The sequence below is a fragment of the Branchiostoma lanceolatum genome, chromosome 15, assembly GCF_035083965.1.
Source record: "Branchiostoma lanceolatum isolate klBraLanc5 chromosome 15, klBraLanc5.hap2, whole genome shotgun sequence".
In the NCBI taxonomy this organism is placed as follows: Eukaryota; Metazoa; Chordata; class Leptocardii; order Amphioxiformes; family Branchiostomatidae; genus Branchiostoma; species Branchiostoma lanceolatum.
In genome coordinates this window covers 7,077,589-7,095,567 of record NC_089736.1, presented here as the reverse complement: position 1 = coordinate 7,095,567, position 17,979 = coordinate 7,077,589, and the positions used below count along the sequence as shown (strand labels likewise).

At 39.9% G+C, this 17,979-nt stretch overlaps 2 protein-coding genes across 6 annotated transcripts in view; both read right to left on the bottom strand.

Annotated features, from left to right (window-relative positions):
• Positions 1-819: 819 nt before the first annotated feature.
• On the bottom strand, positions 820-10,420 carry LOC136420923 (Golgi reassembly-stacking protein 2-like). Its single transcript, XM_066408051.1, has 10 exons — positions 10,258-10,420; positions 9,193-9,273; positions 8,516-8,719; positions 6,696-6,782; positions 6,194-6,324; positions 5,506-5,659; positions 4,896-5,037; positions 3,472-3,597; positions 2,988-3,137; positions 820-2,031 (listed from the first exon to the last, which is right to left on the bottom strand). Exons 1-10 carry the CDS (start codon positions 10,318-10,320, stop codon positions 1,751-1,753), a joined length of 1,419 nt encoding a protein of 472 aa, XP_066264148.1. The 5' UTR covers positions 10,321-10,420; the 3' UTR covers positions 820-1,750.
• Positions 10,421-11,252: 832 nt separating this feature from the next.
• LOC136420924 (retinoic acid receptor alpha-like) overlaps positions 11,253-17,979 on the bottom strand; it is a 141,521-nt gene continuing 134,794 nt past the window's right edge. For all 5 annotated transcript variants that reach the window (XM_066408054.1, XM_066408056.1, XM_066408055.1 and 2 more), the window contains 5 exons: positions 17,417-17,583; positions 16,709-16,885; positions 16,286-16,490; positions 15,629-15,787; positions 11,253-15,203 (listed from right to left, as the gene is read on the bottom strand). In XM_066408054.1, the coding sequence (XP_066264151.1) occupies positions 15,106-15,203; positions 15,629-15,787; positions 16,286-16,490; positions 16,709-16,885; positions 17,417-17,583 (806 nt within the window). In that variant the 3' untranslated portion in view covers positions 11,253-15,105. The remainder of the gene's footprint in view (positions 15,204-15,628; positions 15,788-16,285; positions 16,491-16,708; positions 16,886-17,416; positions 17,584-17,979) is intronic.

Sequence of the window (17,979 nt, the reverse complement as noted above, 5' to 3'; positions counted from 1 at the left end):
TCACTTCACAGCCCTAACAATGGAAGAACCTCTGACAGGACAAGGAATAACAGCACAAGAGAAAACCAACCAAGTGCACATACTAGACGTGAGCCTGGGACTATCACGCCTAAACTTCAGACAGATGACCAAGCATTGATAGATCATATTTTTGCCATAAACTGACTGTCAGTGACAGCTTGGGGAAAACGATCAACAAGAAGTTGTGAGACACGAATGTGGAAAACTTGCAAGAACTCAGGGACTTGAAAGGTGCTATTTCACTGTGATATCAATAAATGAGAGTGGAGATAATAAAAACTGTATTATCAAAATGAGAAATGCCTTTTTACCCTCAAATAAAGGGTCCTCAAGAATATGTCTACATGTATGATTTTTTCTTAAACAAACGGAACAGAAGATAAACTGGTATTGGACAGCTCCTGACAATCTCAAGACTGTATGGAGTAAACTATGTTACCTACTGTAACAAGAAATTGAAGATCTTATACCGCCTTCAGTTTTTGTGAATTTCTTGATGCCATAGTCCTAGCCATCCTCCCCTTCCCTATCTCCCTACCATACATGAGGGGCCATTTCTCTAGCTCTCAGGAAGGGGGTGTCAACCTGCAATGCTGCAGTAACTGAAAATCATGCTAGGGGGCCCAAAATTGCTATGTTCCTTTGGGACCTCAATAACTTCCCACATATCAATTTTTTTTACAAATCCATCAAAAGGATCTGGAGTTATAGGCGCAAACACACAAACACATCCAAAAACAGTACCCCGTTGGAGGTGAATCTCCTTCTAGTATGTAATAAAACAAAGACACATGAGAGTAACTCTTGCCAGTTCTTTTGTGTACAAGACTGTATATGCCATTGCATCATACATAGGAGTGTGGATTGTCTAAAAGCTATACCCACACCCAAAAGAGATACAGCCCCAAAGTCCCTAAGATAACAACAAAGGAATTACCATTGTTGCTTTACTGTTTACTCCAATATAGGTCGTCTAACCAATATTTACAACTATGTCGTTTACTCCATGATAAATATAGCAAAATTTTGGCAAGTTGATAAATTGCCTTCGACTGTTGTTCTTACAAGAAAAATGCACACTTGTGTATCGACTATCAATCAACGTAAAATAGCATTTGTCAACAAGCCTTTGAGAGATACAAATGTTTCTAATTGTGCTACTTTCTGTCAGCATTTCTAACTGGAAGTCCAGCTCTGTTACAATGGGGGATAACAACCCTTATTCACAAACCTCTGTTTCCTTTCTCTTCATGAACTACAACTTGCACAGTTGGAGTATTTTCCAACATTTTTGGAAAGAGAAAAACTTCAGACAAAACTTCATTTAGACATTAGTTTGGAAAGAAGATACTGAAGTATTCAAATAGAATACAAGTAATTCTTATTGACAAGTTGACAACAGTATTCCTTAGTTATCACTGTTTAATACATTTCCATAACTAACTATTTGAAGACATATCTTGCTGACCTATGACCTTGATCAACACATTTTGTACATAGGGGTTTTTATTCTGTACTATAAGCTGGTTCACAGTTCGAACTGCACATGCACAATGTGATTCATTGTGGGTAAGGTTGAAGACCCCTGATTAACAAAATATGTCTGGACATGGTATCAAGCATGGTCTAGACAAGAACTGCTAACAAGTTAGAGGCCTTCACCTTTGACCTTGTGCATGAGCAGTTCAAACTGTGACCCTGCTTATTCTATGATCATGGCTGTTTTTGTTCATGACGCTGCAGTTACTGCTTCTGTCGTCGTGTTCTCCACTTGCTCTTGTGACGTCGCTTCTTGCGCTTTTTCCGTCAAATCCGTTACAGGGGCGCTAGGAAGGGTTGGTGGGGTCAGGGGAGGGATGGTGATACCCGGGGGCAGGGTGGGTAAAGGGGCAACACTAGGGAGCGAGGTAGAAGAGGATGCTGGGGAGAAGGAAGCTGGGGGGATGGAGAATGTGGTAGGGAGGGAAACAGGTGGGAAGGTCATGTTGGCAGGCAAGGAGATAGGGGGTACTGGAAAACAAAAATGCAAAACAGTTAAAGACTTTAAAACACAATGTGTATTTTCATAGCTGTGCTAACTTTCCTTGATTCTCGGACTTCTAAAAATGAACTAAAAGTGACGGTGCGAAATAGATAGAAACCACAGTAAAAACTCAACATAGTAGCAAATTTTTCTATTGTTTATACAACAATTTACTATACATTTTTCCAACACTTAAACTAGTATACTACATTCAGTACCTATTGCACATTATACTGTCACTGTGCATAATGTAAGTAAATACAATTGTGGTCTATTCCTGTTTTATTGGAGATAGAGGCTTTAAACTAAGTCATCAATCCTTCAAAACAGAAGATGGTCAAACAAACAAACTTTAAAACAATTTTGAGTAACTTACAAATATGCAGCCGCCACAAAGTAGTGCACAGTGAGAAGAATAGGTCGCAGTTGTAAGATTGGAAATAGCAGGTTGGAACGTACAAGCAGCAAACTTTCATGTAGTTGCAAAGCTTTATTGTTATAAAAATATATCATGAACCAATATACTAGTACAACCTACTATTGCAGCATTACTAAATGCCCTGTAACGTCTAGTAGATCTACTTATATGGTAAATCTTGAAACTTTTGGTTTTGTTTTCGCAGTTTTTGCAGTTACAGTACATTTCCATGTCAAATTCATTACGCCCTAAATATGCATTTTTAATGTACTACTACAGTACTGTGCTACAGAAATGTTTCAACTGCAAATTCAATACACCACGAAAACCTCTCTTTCCCCCCTACCATGAAACAAACTACTACATGAATTTACAGTATGTTCCTATATCTTTGAAATAATTTTAAAAAATGATTAGGAAATATATACATATCATAAGCAATCGACAGAGATAGAGAAGGATTGAAGGGGGAACGCAGAAGTTTTTTAAAAGATCATCCTTGGTTAGAAACCTCGGCTGACGTACCGGATCCCGCGGCGGTGAACTGCAGCGTTGACGGCATCGGGAGCCCGCCGGGCATTGTGGTGGCCAGGCCAGGCGGTAAGTTGAGCGGGGGGATGCCGGGAAGGGAGATGGGGGTTGTTAGAGGGGGCAGGTTAGGGAGCGGCGTCATACCTGTGGGGAAAGGGAAGCCGTTAGTGATTGTTATGTTTTTGTATTTTTTTGCAGCTTTTTTAAAAAGCATTTCTTGTTTGTCTTTTTAAAAGCATTGTTTCTTTGTTACTTAGAGGGTAACAAGCGTAAGACTAAAAGTATGAACTTATTAACCTTCTCCCTGCTGCCTAACTCTGTAAACAATAGAGAATGGTGTGCCAAATGTTTACCTCAGTGTGCTAATGGTTAAGTGAAACTTGAAGCTCTTTAGTCAATGTTTAAGCACAGAGTGTAACACAATGGCAAAAATAACTTGATTCCTGAATTTTTTTAGATAAGATTGAAGAACACAGACCTGGTAGCGTTGGTAAGGCTCCGGTTGCTGGGGACATGCCCGGTTGTGCGCCCATATTTGGCAGGGAGGGCAGTCCTACAGCTGGGGCAGGTGATCCTGCAGGCATCACTGGAACTGTGGGAGTACCTAAATATAAAAAACAAAAGTGTTAACATTTATACACTGTGTTTAGGGGGATGTAAGGGAAAAGTTTGTGTGTATATGTAAGATCTATGTTCATATTGTTGTCCGTTTTCTATTTTTTTAGGCCATGTTCATTTGATTATATGGATGACATTCAAGCGCGCATCTATTCTTAGCTGTTTCCCCCCCAGAAAAACAAATTTTGACGATACTGTAAAGCAGCTGCAAAATAGCAGTATATGCTATGAATTTAAAAAAAATACTGTACAGGTATTTTGGAAACGGATAGTACAATGTATGTTGTAGTATGCCAAAGATGAAGATGTGAAAGAAAGAAAAATGAAGAATCTATCATTCGATAGACCATACTCTGTGCGTTAAGTCATGACTCAACTTTTTTTATCTCCCAAAACCTTTTTTATTTACACGCTCGCATCAGTTTTGGGGTTCCCAGAGGATGTCATCCATATAATCAACTCAACATGACCTTATTTTATGCCATTTTCAACAGAAATGAATGCCACTTCTAAAACCATGTTGGCATAGCTTTAAGAGATCTGAAAGTTGTGTATAAAAAGGACTACAGGAAAGTCTGCTTCAGCCAGGAAGGTTGCACCACTGCTAAGGCAGTCTACAGGCCCCAACACCTGACTACCAGGAACCAACAAAGAGATTAGTTGTGTTTTTGTCACCATCAGCGTTCTCAACAGTTTGTTGTTGTTGCTCGTTTGCTGGGGGTGTCTGTAACTCTTGGTTCTGCTGTTGTGAAACTTGTTGTTCACCATCACCTAAATGTAGCGATAATTAACTTAGGGATGGATCAAAAAGGAAGGGCTGCTATTTGTTGCAATCCTTTGAGAAACTCATAAATTTTTTATAAAGATCTATCCCTGAAAGTTTGACACTTTCTTCATACATGATACACCATTAACAAAAGGAAATTACTGAAATCACATAAACACAGACACATACACACACACATACACATGACTGACCTGTTGTGAGAGGGTTGGGTCCTACAGTCGGTGTGGTGAGAGCACCAGGCACAGAGGGTGTGGGGACGGTGTGTACAGACACACACATGTACACACACACACGCACACATACACACACACACACACACACACACACACACACACTTGCACACACACATATAACTGACCTGTTGTGAGAGGGTTGGGTCCGACAGTCGGTGTGGTGAGAGCACCAGGCACAGAGGGTGTGGGGACGGTGTGTACAGACACACACATGTACACACACACGCACACACATACACACATACACACACACACACGACTGACCTGCTGTGAGAGGGTTGGGTCCGACAGTCGGTGTGGTGAGGGCACCAGGCACAGAGGGTGTGGGGACGGTGCCTACAGACAGGGACGCCATGCCCTGGTCCAACCCTGGTGCTTTCTGCGGAGAAGAACCACTTAGAGGGACCTACAGACAAAAATACTTCTTTAGTATCCAACCTGCTTTAGCAAACAATGTTTACAAGCTGGGAGACATTAGAAAATCCACAATGCATATCTTTTTCTTTTCTCATCCTCAATTGAGATTGGTGAAGCATGATGCTTTTTCAAGTAGCTAGTACTAGTAGTAGTACTAGTAGTAGTGGTAGCAGAAGTATTGCAATGTGACTTTGCTACGGTTTTTAGCCAAGCACACCAAGGTCATCCCTGCTCTTTTTGTGTGTTGGGTTCTTTTACATGCAAAGTCTAACTACAGAAGCTCCCTCATGCATGGGGCTGCTGGCTTAACGTCACCATCTGATAAGTGTGTTGGGTTCTTTTACATGCAGAGGCGTGACACCTGACGCTAACCCACATCTTTACATCACTGGCCAAAATGATCTTAAAAAAGTACAAATCTTTAAGTTCCTGAGATGTTGATAAGATGTTTTCTGACCTCTGAGAAGCCGTCAGGAGTGGGCGCCACGTTGGCGGGAGGTACCACACTGTTGTAGGAGGGGGGAGCGGAGGCAGGTACGGACATGTTCACCTCCTGGGGGGACTTTGTGGGTATCCTGTGTAAATAACCATAACCTATTCCACAGCCTAAGCTGTTGGAAGGGAAAAAGAAAAGAAACATTTAGTTTGAAAACACTTGACATGACAGTTTGGTGATTGCAGTGTAGGTACCCATTAAAACACTGAACTGAAAATAAAATCTAGCTTCTCAGACAGTACCGGTAGAACAATTTACAAAAGATGTAATGACGACATTCAATTTGCTGAAGGGCTTAGCACACCAGTTTGCTAAGTACAAGCTGCATAAGACTGGACTGTAAGGCTTGATCTGCTCACACAGACACACTAGTCTTTTCAATAAGTCCCAGAGGTGTGGCTCTCCTTAAACACAGGACCTACGGCTTTACGTCCCATCTGAAAGGACGACCCTAACCGAAGCTAGGTACTCATTTTCAGCTGAGTCGAGTGAGGAAATAGGTCTAAAGCGCCTTTTCCAGGGGCACAACATAGGGGCCTGTTAACTACATTGTATATACAGGGATGTGAACCCAGAACCTTTAGATTCTAAGTCAACAACCCTAACCACAAGACTGGAAAGAAGAGACAATTTTTGAGATGACACGTACCTTCCCTCTCCTCCCCATGCACCGTTAGGAGTGATGGTGACCTCTCGACATCTGTCCGTCTCCACATTATAAACATACAGCTTCAGGGGCTTCCCTTCATGGGACTCTATCAGGGAGAACAGGTCCTCAGACTGGAACACAAGCAAGTCAGGAACAGTCAGTGCTTGGACCAGAATCATCAATGAAAACACAATACAAAATATTCTGAAACTTGAGTTTGGTCGATCGTATATCCGAAGATACTTTGTCTATTGCAATGTATTGTATAAAGTGTAAAGCTTATGAATGTAGGATCATGACTTTGAATATCGTATAATCATTGTAAGGACAACGGATAAGCTTCCAAATGATACATAATGTTAGACTAATAAATATGCTTGATCAAAGATAAGTTCCCAAATTATTTGTGTTGAGTGCAGATATCACATAGAGATTGACTGAACGTTTTAGAAAATAGAATATTTGAATGTCCTATAACAATTATTATTATCAATAATCTGACCTCATGTAGTACTGTGTCTGCCCCTATGATGTAATCAGTGTTGGTCTTCAGACCAGCGAGGGTTGCAGGAGAACTGGGCTGGACATCCTAGTGGGACAAAAATAAACAAACAAAAACAGTCTCTCAATCAGTGTTCTCGCCAGCCTGAAATTTTTACCCGTCATTTCAATTTTGCTGGAGGGAAGAACATATCGAGCGCCGAAGGCGCGAGGCGTCGCGCCGGAGGCGTGACCATCCTAGGGGGGTCCGGGGGTATTCTCCCCCGGAAAAATTTGGAATCTAGACCCTCTGAAACGCTATTTCCTGCATTTTGAGTGGCAAATTTCTTGGTAGAATAAGCTTAGTTTACTCTTTAATGACATCTCTTTCGGTGAAAAATTACACAAGGGTTTCAGGCTTAATTTTGGGGGGAAGCGTGCCGTCATCGCGGTAAGATTGAATGTTCACACACAAGCTACATTTCTATGTTGTATACAATCGGCAAAGAAAAGAAAATCAAGCACAACAAAACTTTATTACGTATCTACGTCCTCCAAAAAATACACACAGAATAAGTCGGCAAAAATAAAATTTTTCAACACTTGTCTCGTATGCTCCCTGTAATTATTGAACATAATGAGGAATTTGACACCCTACTTTGAGAAAGAACGCCATAAAGACGTCCATTTTTTTCTCCCATGTTTTCCACACGTAATTTCTCCGGTAACTGCACTGAATGTCTTCAAAAGTTGTCGATTCAAGCCTTCCAACAGCCGCTTCGTCGTGCGATCCTTGCGATTCCCGCCATTCCCCTAACATCTCGCAAATTCACGCTTAGCTGAAATCACGCGAGTAGCGAGACTCGCATGTCATTGGTCGGTATTTCTTGACGCGACGGAGACGACGCACTGTGATTGGTGGAATAGAATATCTGACGCCTGTTTACCAATTTTTGAGTAATTGCTTTTTTGGTGTTTACCATTTCTTACGGGAAGAAAGCGCATGCAACTCAGCCGCCGCAGCTTCAAACTTAAATAATGTTTTACAGATTACAGAAAGCCTGATAGCTATAGGAATATTTCTGAATTTTTAGGCTTCTTACAATAACTGACGGTGAACCAAGAGGGACAACACAGAAATAAACGTCAGCCCGATGCGACCAGCCAAAACTGTGGGGAGGGCGGCGCATGACGCCAAATTTGCGGCGGCCACCAAATATCCACCACGGCGCTCTTTGTGTGGCTGGGGTTGTCGCCGGCGGGCATTAGAAATGATCTACATGTAGATCGCCCTCGTCGCGAACTTCCGGTGATCCTCTGGAGTTTTTTGCAAAATTCTAAACTCTGTCTAAATATCTTTACACACCGATTTTTGTCCATTAAAAATGACGGGTTGGGCAAAAATTTTGTCCGTCATGAGCGACAAAAACCCGTCAAATGACGGGAGGACGGGCGCTGGCGAGAACACTGCTCTCAATATTTGTGGTAATGCCATGACTAAAATGCACAGGTGTATGACATTATTAACCACACATATAAGGAACATGTTCTTTATCATATTCATAATCATCTGTAAACTCCTGTTTAGGATCCACATGTTATGAAAAAGCCTGTAGTTCTACAGTACTGTTAAAATTGCAGTTGGTAATTCTAGTGGTTAGGGGGAAAGTGAGTAGTTCACTGCATTTGATTTTAACGTTGGGAACCAACATCACTGTCTCTAAATTCTAATGTTAGTAATCAAATATTTGCGATGGTGAAATTTTAGCGGTTGACTAGTGACCGTTAAAGTAGCTAAAATTAAGTTACCGTTAACAAATCAATATTTACACTAGTACTTACCAGTACATGCCACACGTTCTCATTGGCTCCTTCGAATGAACAGAACCTAATGCTGACCCCCAGTAACCCTTGACCTCCCCACATGTTGCTAGGGGTGATGGTGACCTCTCGGACCTTAAGAGACTTGCTGCTGTACACCATCATCTTCACAGGCTTCTCGACGTTCGCCTTAAGAAGATCCTTAAGGGTGTCATTGTCCTTATCCTGTAAAAACAGAGAAACAAGGCCATCAGAGATGGCAGACTTCACCCCCCTACCCACATTGCAGTGTGACACTTCCATTCAATTACACAGACAATAATACTGTGTCTGCATTTCCTTTTGCAGAGGTTTAATTTTGTGGTAGAGGCAAAAGGGAAGTTTTCGATGTGTTTAAGTTTGCAGTTGAAAGAATTCTATAGTACATTTAAAATACATTGGAAATGCATATCCCACCTGGTGATGTGAATTTGCAGTAAAGAGGTCATACCACCATGATATGGCAAAAACAAAACCACCCTGAAAGTTTCAAGATATTCAGTACTTTTATAACCCCAGGTACTGAATGCAGACATATTTTCTTCATAGGATATCTGCATATGTTTGATTATCTTACTGTTCACATATCCCTTGCAGAATTATGAATAGGCTTGTTAGCTTGCCCTATTGGGTAAATCTAACAAGACCTCGTGTCTTACCAATCTTGTATTTCCTATGGCCACGATGAAATCAAAGAATGCTTCTAGCCCCGCCTTAGCACCAGGGGAGTTCTCTTGAACCTGAGGAAAAAAAATTGTATTAGTATTAATAATCAGTCTCATTATATTGTTTGTACCACCACATAACACCACCTTTCTACCAGAGACCGCGACTGCTGAGCAAGTGCTGAGTGACTAGAGATGTGACATATCAAATTTTATAGATAAAGAACTAAAATTTTGAGTTTTGTTGTCTTTCAAATCATACTTTGACATTGTGCATCAAATTCTTATTGTGAAATTAAGGATTACACAAATCCAACTTTGTTCGCCGTATGGTCATTCAGCAATTGCCATCTACCGGTAGTTGAGAGGATTAAATAAACAAAGCCCCTCAAGGTATGAGCTTTGTATCTTTGTTATCGTGTGTGGTGGGTTCTTTAATGTAAGATGTAACATGCTTGAGGTGTGACTCTCCTCGAACACGAGAGTGACGAGACTAACAGCTTAACATCCCCTTAAAAGGACTGCAACCCATTTCAGTAGCATGCAAGTTGGATGAGCAACCACAGCCAGGATTCGACCTCCTGGTCCGTTGATAGGGTTACTAATCCCTAGACCAAGCATGCTATCTTAGTAGCATATCATGTTCCATATTCAACATCAAATACCATGTGGAATTATTTAGTGCAAGTCATGGATTTGCTACCTACGGATTTATAATATACGTGATATCAAGTTATCAATTTAAGTAAGTTTATACTGAACACCTGTCAAAAATCATACGGTTCACAGAAATAATTTTGCCACGTCAGATATCTTGGTTTGTTGTCTAAGATATAAGCATATGTTTATTTTGAACTACTTTCAATCCCTGCATGCTTGGAATATGATACACTCAGGAAAATATACAGTCATCGATGTGACGAATCAAAATTTTATGACCTAAATTTACGTCAAGTTGCAGTCGGCGAAGTTCAGTTGCCCCCCTCCCCACACTTTTGCAGTCGGCGTTTCAAGAGTTTCTATCGGCTTCCAGGGCTCGAGGCCGGGAATTATACTCACCCTAAGGACGTGGTAGCCTTCTGTGCCTCCCCCTGGTATCTCTGCGCTTTGCGTGCCTCCCATGATGTAGAAAACTACAAAATCTGAAGAGGTGGGAGGAACGACAGACGATCCACGACTGTTTCAATATGGCGGTGGTTACGTGGCCGGTCTCGCGGAGATGAAGTCTCGGGATTTGCGAGAGGTGACACAAAAGCGCCACCTTGCGGATTTGTGAGTAACTGCTAATCTCCAAGTAGATGTTGGAAGTGTAAATGTTTTTCCATCTTTGTAACAAACGGCCATCCTAACATTCGCATTGCTGTTCAACTTCGCATGACGGAAAAACTTTTACTTGAATTTTCTTTCACCTGCTAAGACATTTGTAACGAATTAACAGTATTTCAGCACTGTCAAAATTCTTGCTTCTAACATTCAAGTCAAGTCATTCAACAATTAGAAGCAATAATTTTGACTCTTGGAAGAACTTAACTATACTTATTGTCTGTCTTTGGTGATAACAATGGGCCTTTTTTTTCTCTCACATCTTCTAGTATTCTGATCTCTCCTGCTAACCATATGTTGACTATAGTGGTTTGATATTTTGCCAATGTATCCACCAGTAAGGTTACCTCCTTCTGATTGGTCAAAAGTGGCTCTCACTTAGGTGAGTGTCAGTGAACCGTGATTGGCCAGTGTCTCTATCTCATTAGATACTCATTACCTACTTCTGATTGGCCTAAAGTAGCTCACAAAAGTATTAAACTAGATTGGAAGTGAGCAGAATACACAATATCTTTGAAAGATCCTCACACTCTTAAATGTGTAACGTTAAACCAAGTGTAATACTGTATACTTCAAGTATGGAAGGCAGATTCGACCTTTGGCTGCAATGCCTTTTTTATCAATTAACCATCTTGATCAATTGATATCTTTTGTCACATTTACAAGGTGCATGTCAATTCTTCCTTGTTTGAAGATGCACACATTAAAGAAACAGACAACACAGCACACAATTCACATATATACAATTTTATTGCATGTTAGCAAAAGACTTGCTTGCTATATGACCATGTACATTTTTTTGCTGTAAATACAAGCTCCCCTCTCCATATAGTGGTATGGTCCTACAAAACTGTACACTTTTTCCTATATAATAATAACAATAATAATAATAACAATAATATCCCAATGCATCTGCTTTGCTATCTTATGTAGATTTAAGTATCACTCGTCAGAAAGGGTCCAATTAAATCGCAGGATAGAAAAAGGGGACAGGCTAAAATGACATTTATCTGGCAAAGTACTTTGACCTGCTAGTAGCCTTACACATTCATATACTGTTATCCACAATTTGAAAAGTACGATATAGTCAGTGTACCCATTCCAATTTGAATCATTTCAAAACTGCAAGTTGTTATCTAAGTGCTACACATATTTTGGACTGTGTAGGATTGTTTGCTATATAGCAAATTTACTGTGTTCCTTTTTTAAAACTAGGAGGAGACAAAGTATTAAGAATCATATTTGTGCTGATTTTAAGCAGTGAAATTCTCTTTAGAACAAGAAAATTTAAAGGACGTACTGCCTTTGGACCAAAACCTTTCCTTTACTTATCAATAAAAAGTGGTGTAGAGAAAACAAATGTCGTTTTCTTGCACGCTAGGGGTTGGTCTCTTAGAAAGTGTCCAAGACATGCTAAAATTGATGCTGCTTTATATGTGACAAATATGAAATTACTTGGAGAGTGGAAGGGCTAAAATTTTCACACCGCTATGCAACATATATTAGCAATGCATGTCTATATGTATAACATTATATATCTACCATTCGGAGTGCAAGAGCAGTCTAGCATCCAAAATCATGACACAATGCGCACACAATGGCCCAACACATCAACACCTGCAGCAGTTTCAAACTGCACTACGATTGGCTGATTCTGATTGATTGACAGGTCTTTTTGAGTCCTGATTGGCTGAAGATAGATCTTTGTTCTGGAAAAGTTAAAAGCCTAACAATTCTTTTCGTTTTACGGTAGTCTATTAAATAGAGATGTTCCTGAGTTACTGTGCACTTTGCTTTTTTTAAATTACTGGTACGGATGACGGAGTAACACTAATTCATTCTCCTTGAACAGTCCAGTTGAACTTGTAAGATAACAATGTGTCAGAGAAGCTGATATGTAATAACAGTGGAAACTCCAAATTTTCAAACATGATTCAGTCTACAAATGACACTTGTGCATTTAAATGAAACAATTGTAGTTAAAACCTGTAGCTACAACTCGGGTTGACATCAATTGATTACTGTATTCAAAATTTTAACTACAGTAAATCATAGTTAATTCTGTGACATTTCATTGTCTAAATGTGGTAAAAAGTAGAGTATATGACCGTATTAAATTTGCTATCCAAAATATTAACTATAGTCATGTTCAATAAAACATATCACATGCTTTGTCCAAACAAAATGGAAGCCCACAGTTTTGGTTGCTAAGAGACCTTGTTGCTAGGAAACATAAAAGCTTGTTGCTATGGCAACACTGGTGTGCAAACATCAGCCCTACAACCAAATCAAAGATCCATACAGGATTCGAGCTATCGTTCAATCCATGCTTCAAGCTTATATCTGTACGTCTTGCGAGCACCACAGACAGTGTGGTTTAGGTTCCTGAGTTGAGTGGATGACCCAAAAACAAAAGAAGCATATTTGTAACATTTTTAAGTACCCCTCTCTTGAGATGAAAGACAACGTTTGTCCTTTATTATTAATACAGAGATTTCAATGATATACCCTGATGAAGGTGAGCAATGTAACACCTGGAGGAAACCCCGAGTGAACTGAAGTGGGAGACCACTTGTGTTGTGGTTAAGCTTTCATTCTAAGGTTGTAGCTATGAATAATATATAGTATGTCTGATAAGCAAAGAGATTCTGGGTTTCTGTTTTTTTTAAAGGTAGAACTTAAGATATCAATTCTATAAACTGGAACGAAAATAACAAAACCTGATGTACATTTAAAGGATGGTCTATAATCTACTCTCTTTCTTTCATATAACAAGATATCTGCTTGACATCTCTTAACTAAAAGGCCCTCAGAAGATTTAGTATCTTAAATTAGGTTTGAAATCCAACATATAAAATTGTGGGTGTCATATTGTATCTAAAAATATGACTCATGCATATATTTCTAAAAAGCATTTCTGCAAAGGGGAAGAAAGACTGTGTTCTTAAAAAGCACTGCATACACTAGGTAGCCTAACTACTGTAAAATGACTCATTTGGCATATTTTTTGTGGAAACTTGGCATTTTTTGTTTCAATCACTAAAACATATTCCATCCAATCTAAATATTCATCTGAATAGGAAAAATTAGTATTGCCAAATAAAAACATTTTACAGTAAGGCCGCCGTAACCAAAGGCACTCATAAACTTATTAAATGGATATTTTTCAACAAAAATATGCAAGACTGTGGCCTATTGTAACATAAGCAACAGCATATCTAGTATATACAGATCATGTATAGAAACTGTTCACATCTAGTTGAAAAAAGACTTTGGTGTACAATGTATACAGGGTACTTGTTCAAAACAAGTTAATAAAGTAATGGTCCTTTCAGTATGGTCGCTGTCTTCACCAAGTAAAACAAGTGACATAAAAGTTTCTATCTAACTACTGATGTGACTCATACACAAAATGTCAAGCAAAAAATATGTATTTACATAAATTAATTCTTTTAAAAACAGGAGTAGACAGTGGTCACTTTAGAATCAAGCAAACAGCTACACTGGGAAGAAATAATTTCAATTTCATGACATTATTTCCAAGCCGAATGACAATTAAACTACACATTTTGTGAAACACTTGTATTTCACGTAAGGCTTATCTAAAAAACAAGAGTACAATACTTGAAATGTAGAGTATTCTGTTGTTGTTTTCTGAGCAACATTTCAAACGACATTGGAAAAGTTTTTGCTTTGTGTGAGAGCATAAATGGCAAAAAAGACCTAAAAAGTTTCATAACTTCCTTTGCAACATTAGAAAAGACATCTCAAATATTAACAAATTTGTACAGATTTGCACAGGAGAAATGGTACAAGGGCAGCATCAAAGAACAAGAAATACACTGAAAGAACTTTTAGCGATTGGAAAGGCAGATCCTAATTCATCACGTTTTGTGGTAGATTTTGAGACCATCTAAATACAAGGGTCTGCTATGGCCATGGTTAAAAAAAAGGCGGGAACCTTCTCGCTGTCACTCAAAACCACAACTTCCAAAAAACTCCAGCCCCTGTCACACAGTCTACGAGCTTTGGCTGTATTTGGCGGAATCTGCCAAGAAGGTCGTCCGATTACAAAATCGATAGAGGGCAGAGCACATTTTTTGCCTGATAATCGAGAAAACACCGGGTGTATTACTGTTGAAAATGTCCTTCAGAGCTCGCAGACTCGTCGGCTGATCGATTTTCATGCTGACAGGGGCTTGACTGAGGACACAGCCTAATGAAGTATAAGAGGATCATCAAACATGGGATACAAGCAGCACAAAAGAGGGTATCTATATCCGTACATGTCACACGTCCAAACTTTCACCAATTTGCTATAGGATCCGCACAGCGCGTTAGCGACCATGTTCTCACTTTGACCATATAAATACTCTGAGCTGAAACACAGATTGTGGAAGGAGACGGGCTATCCTAGCAGTTTGACTATCTCTAGAGTTTTATCTATAGATTTCACTAAAATCCAACTGGCTTCAAGAAGCAGAGAGATTCAACATGGCTGTACAGCAACCAGAACTAGCTGTAGATAGTATGCTGAATGCAGTTCTGTCTGGTTGAAACCGGTTGGTGCTGGTTGAAGCTGGTCTAGCTGAGGGCTTCGTTTTGCTTCTCCCAGATCTCTGCTATGAGTGGTGGCATCGGGCTGGACAGCTCCATCTTCAGTGTTATAACTCTCTCCGCACCTGAACAATAAACAAACGAGAAGTTAGCATGAAACTCCATCTGTGCTGGTACTTAATGCTACAGAACTGTTAAACATAAAAAAGTTAGCACATCGAATTTCAAATGACCTACTGCAGTCTTCCTCAGAATTCAAGTGACCAATCATTTAAAGGTTTAACTCATAACCGAGGAATTGTTGAATGTCCTACTGCAAAAACAATTTATCAACATTGTTTCAAATTTTGGATCTATAGAGGATGTCATCCACATTATTAGATTAGTATAGTTTTCAAATGAAAAAAAGTCTATTTTCTATTTAAATTTTAACCTTAAGCACACAGAAGTTTGGTTTGGCACCCAATTCCCTATTAGTTACAGAGTTAGGCAGCAGGGAGAAGGTTAAACGTCTCTACAATCCTCCCTCTAGAAACCACCCTCTGCCTACCTTTTGAACTGATACTCCTGAGGTCTGTGATCTTCATGATCATCTTGGGGAAGCGTTGCGGGTCGTCAGGTATCCTCCTCCTGGAGTACGCCTTCAGCGCCTCCAACAGCGGCTCCTGGAGGTTCTCCGCCCTCTGGATGTCTTCCAACCCTTGCCGGTCTGCAAGGTCAAAAGTGGCGTCATGAGACAAGGCTTTTTCTAAAGAGGGGAACAAGGGTGCTACACCCCCATGCCCTGACCATGTGCCCCCTTTCCATGATCTTCTGACAAGCATAAAATTCAGATTGACCAGGGATGCTACTAGGCCAGTCTTCAACTGTGACCTGTCTGACAGTAATTTCTTCCCTTTAGGAAGTCTTTGAATGCCCCATTTTATCTTAAATTCTCTAAAACTCAAAACATGGAAGGGGGAACCCCACCTTCCACGCCAATGCTCTACTTTGCATTTTTTTTCTCCATTCACTTAATGGTGAATGTTGGGACCCTTGAAACTTACTTTAGAACCGTACCTTTCTTTACACGTTACAAGCTGTAATAATGCTCTCTCGGTAGAGCTTTGTGCTGTTTTAACAGGTACTATCAAGTTACAGCACAGCATATTTCATTTATATTTATTTCAAGAAGAGCATGTCAAAAAATAACTTCTATTACACCTACCTCCACACACCAAGCATATTGAACACATTAAGCCGATTTCTGTCTCGTCGAAAAGTAGTTTCTGCATTCCCTCGGCAAAAGTAAAGACACCATCTGTGAGCGGCCCGAAGCCGGCATTGTGCATCTGTGTCCTTGACAACATCATGCCATTGATGAAGGTCACAGTGTCCGACTCCTTGTCCAGTCTCGTGGCTAACCTCAAGATCTGTGGAGCAAGTAATATAAAGACAAGTAAATTTTTTGTCGCTCAGCGGTAACAGCCTGTAGCAGAAAGGGGGTGTTAGGAAGATATGGCATTTGTGACATTAAAAAATTATAGCTGCTACAGTATATTACGTCTTTACTCATTTAGGTGTCATTTCAAAAACAGAAGTAGCAGACGATGTAGGCCTTCAAAACACTAATATCTTACAAACCCCTCACCAGTATGTCCAGGCATGCAGCTTTGAGGAGCGTGATTTGGTCGGCTGTTCCAAACGTCGTGAAGCCGGGAACCTTTTTGGCGAACTGGACTATTTTGATGATGGTTTCTGTGCACAAATCACTGAAGTGCTGCCATAGCTCGATATCTGTAGGGCCTCTCTGTTCCGCTGCATTTTTCTGTAGAAAAAAGACAAAGCATGAATCACACAACAGTCTACTGTACTCCTTCTACCGTTAGGGATTATGATCAGAGTCTTTGTGGACACAGATTGTGAGTGACCAGGATCCATGCCAGTACAATCGGTGATTCTAACGGCAGAGATCCTGATTGCGATTTCTGTAGAAAGACTCAGATCGCAATTTTTACTGTTAGAATAATAGATTCTGTCATATCGCAATCTCTACTGTCACATATACAGTAAACCTACTTGGCCAGTAAACAAATAAGTAAGGGAAACAACAATATAACACTTCAATTTGCCTACTTAAGTGTGGTCATGAAGTTTACATCAAGTAACAACCGTTGATATACAAACACATGAAAAGTCTGGTGTAAAAGTGTAGGTGGGTCAATATTACTGAAGAAGGCCCAAAATCTTGTTCATAGTTTGTACCTGTACTGTAGTTTACATACCAAGGAAGTTGTTTTCATATCAATAACGGTGAGAGATTCAAACAATGAGAGATTATGTAGAACAAATAACTTACAACTTTATATTTTGGGAGTTTGCCCATGTCTGGCAGGGTGGCCATGTGTGCCTCTCTGATTGTGGTTATAATGTTCTGGATCTCCGGTGTCCAGGCGTACGATTGCGTGTGCTTCTCCAGCGACTGTGTCTTGTCTTTCCGCTTCTTATTTCTGTCGTTTCTTACAGCTAGAAGGAGAATACGGGGAAGTAAAGAATGTTATTGCAACCTTCAACATGTCAAGTGTTAAAACACAAGTCTCTTTGCTTGGTAACCTAAGTTACAAACAAAGAAACAGAATTGAGAAACATCTTTTAAACCTCTATCAACATTTATCCACCAGATCACATACATTGTACTTCATCCATCCTGAAAAACTGCATCTAAATAGATCTCCAATGCATTATAATGCACTCCTGCATATCTAAACTGTGCATAATTGGGGGAATGGTGCTGCATTTGAGATGATCTCTCAAACAAACTGTTTATCAAAGTGGCAGACATTTGTATAATTATGTAAATAATGGAGGTTGTACAGAAAACCTACAAACCAACGCTGGCAGAAGAAAAACAGTACCCTTCTT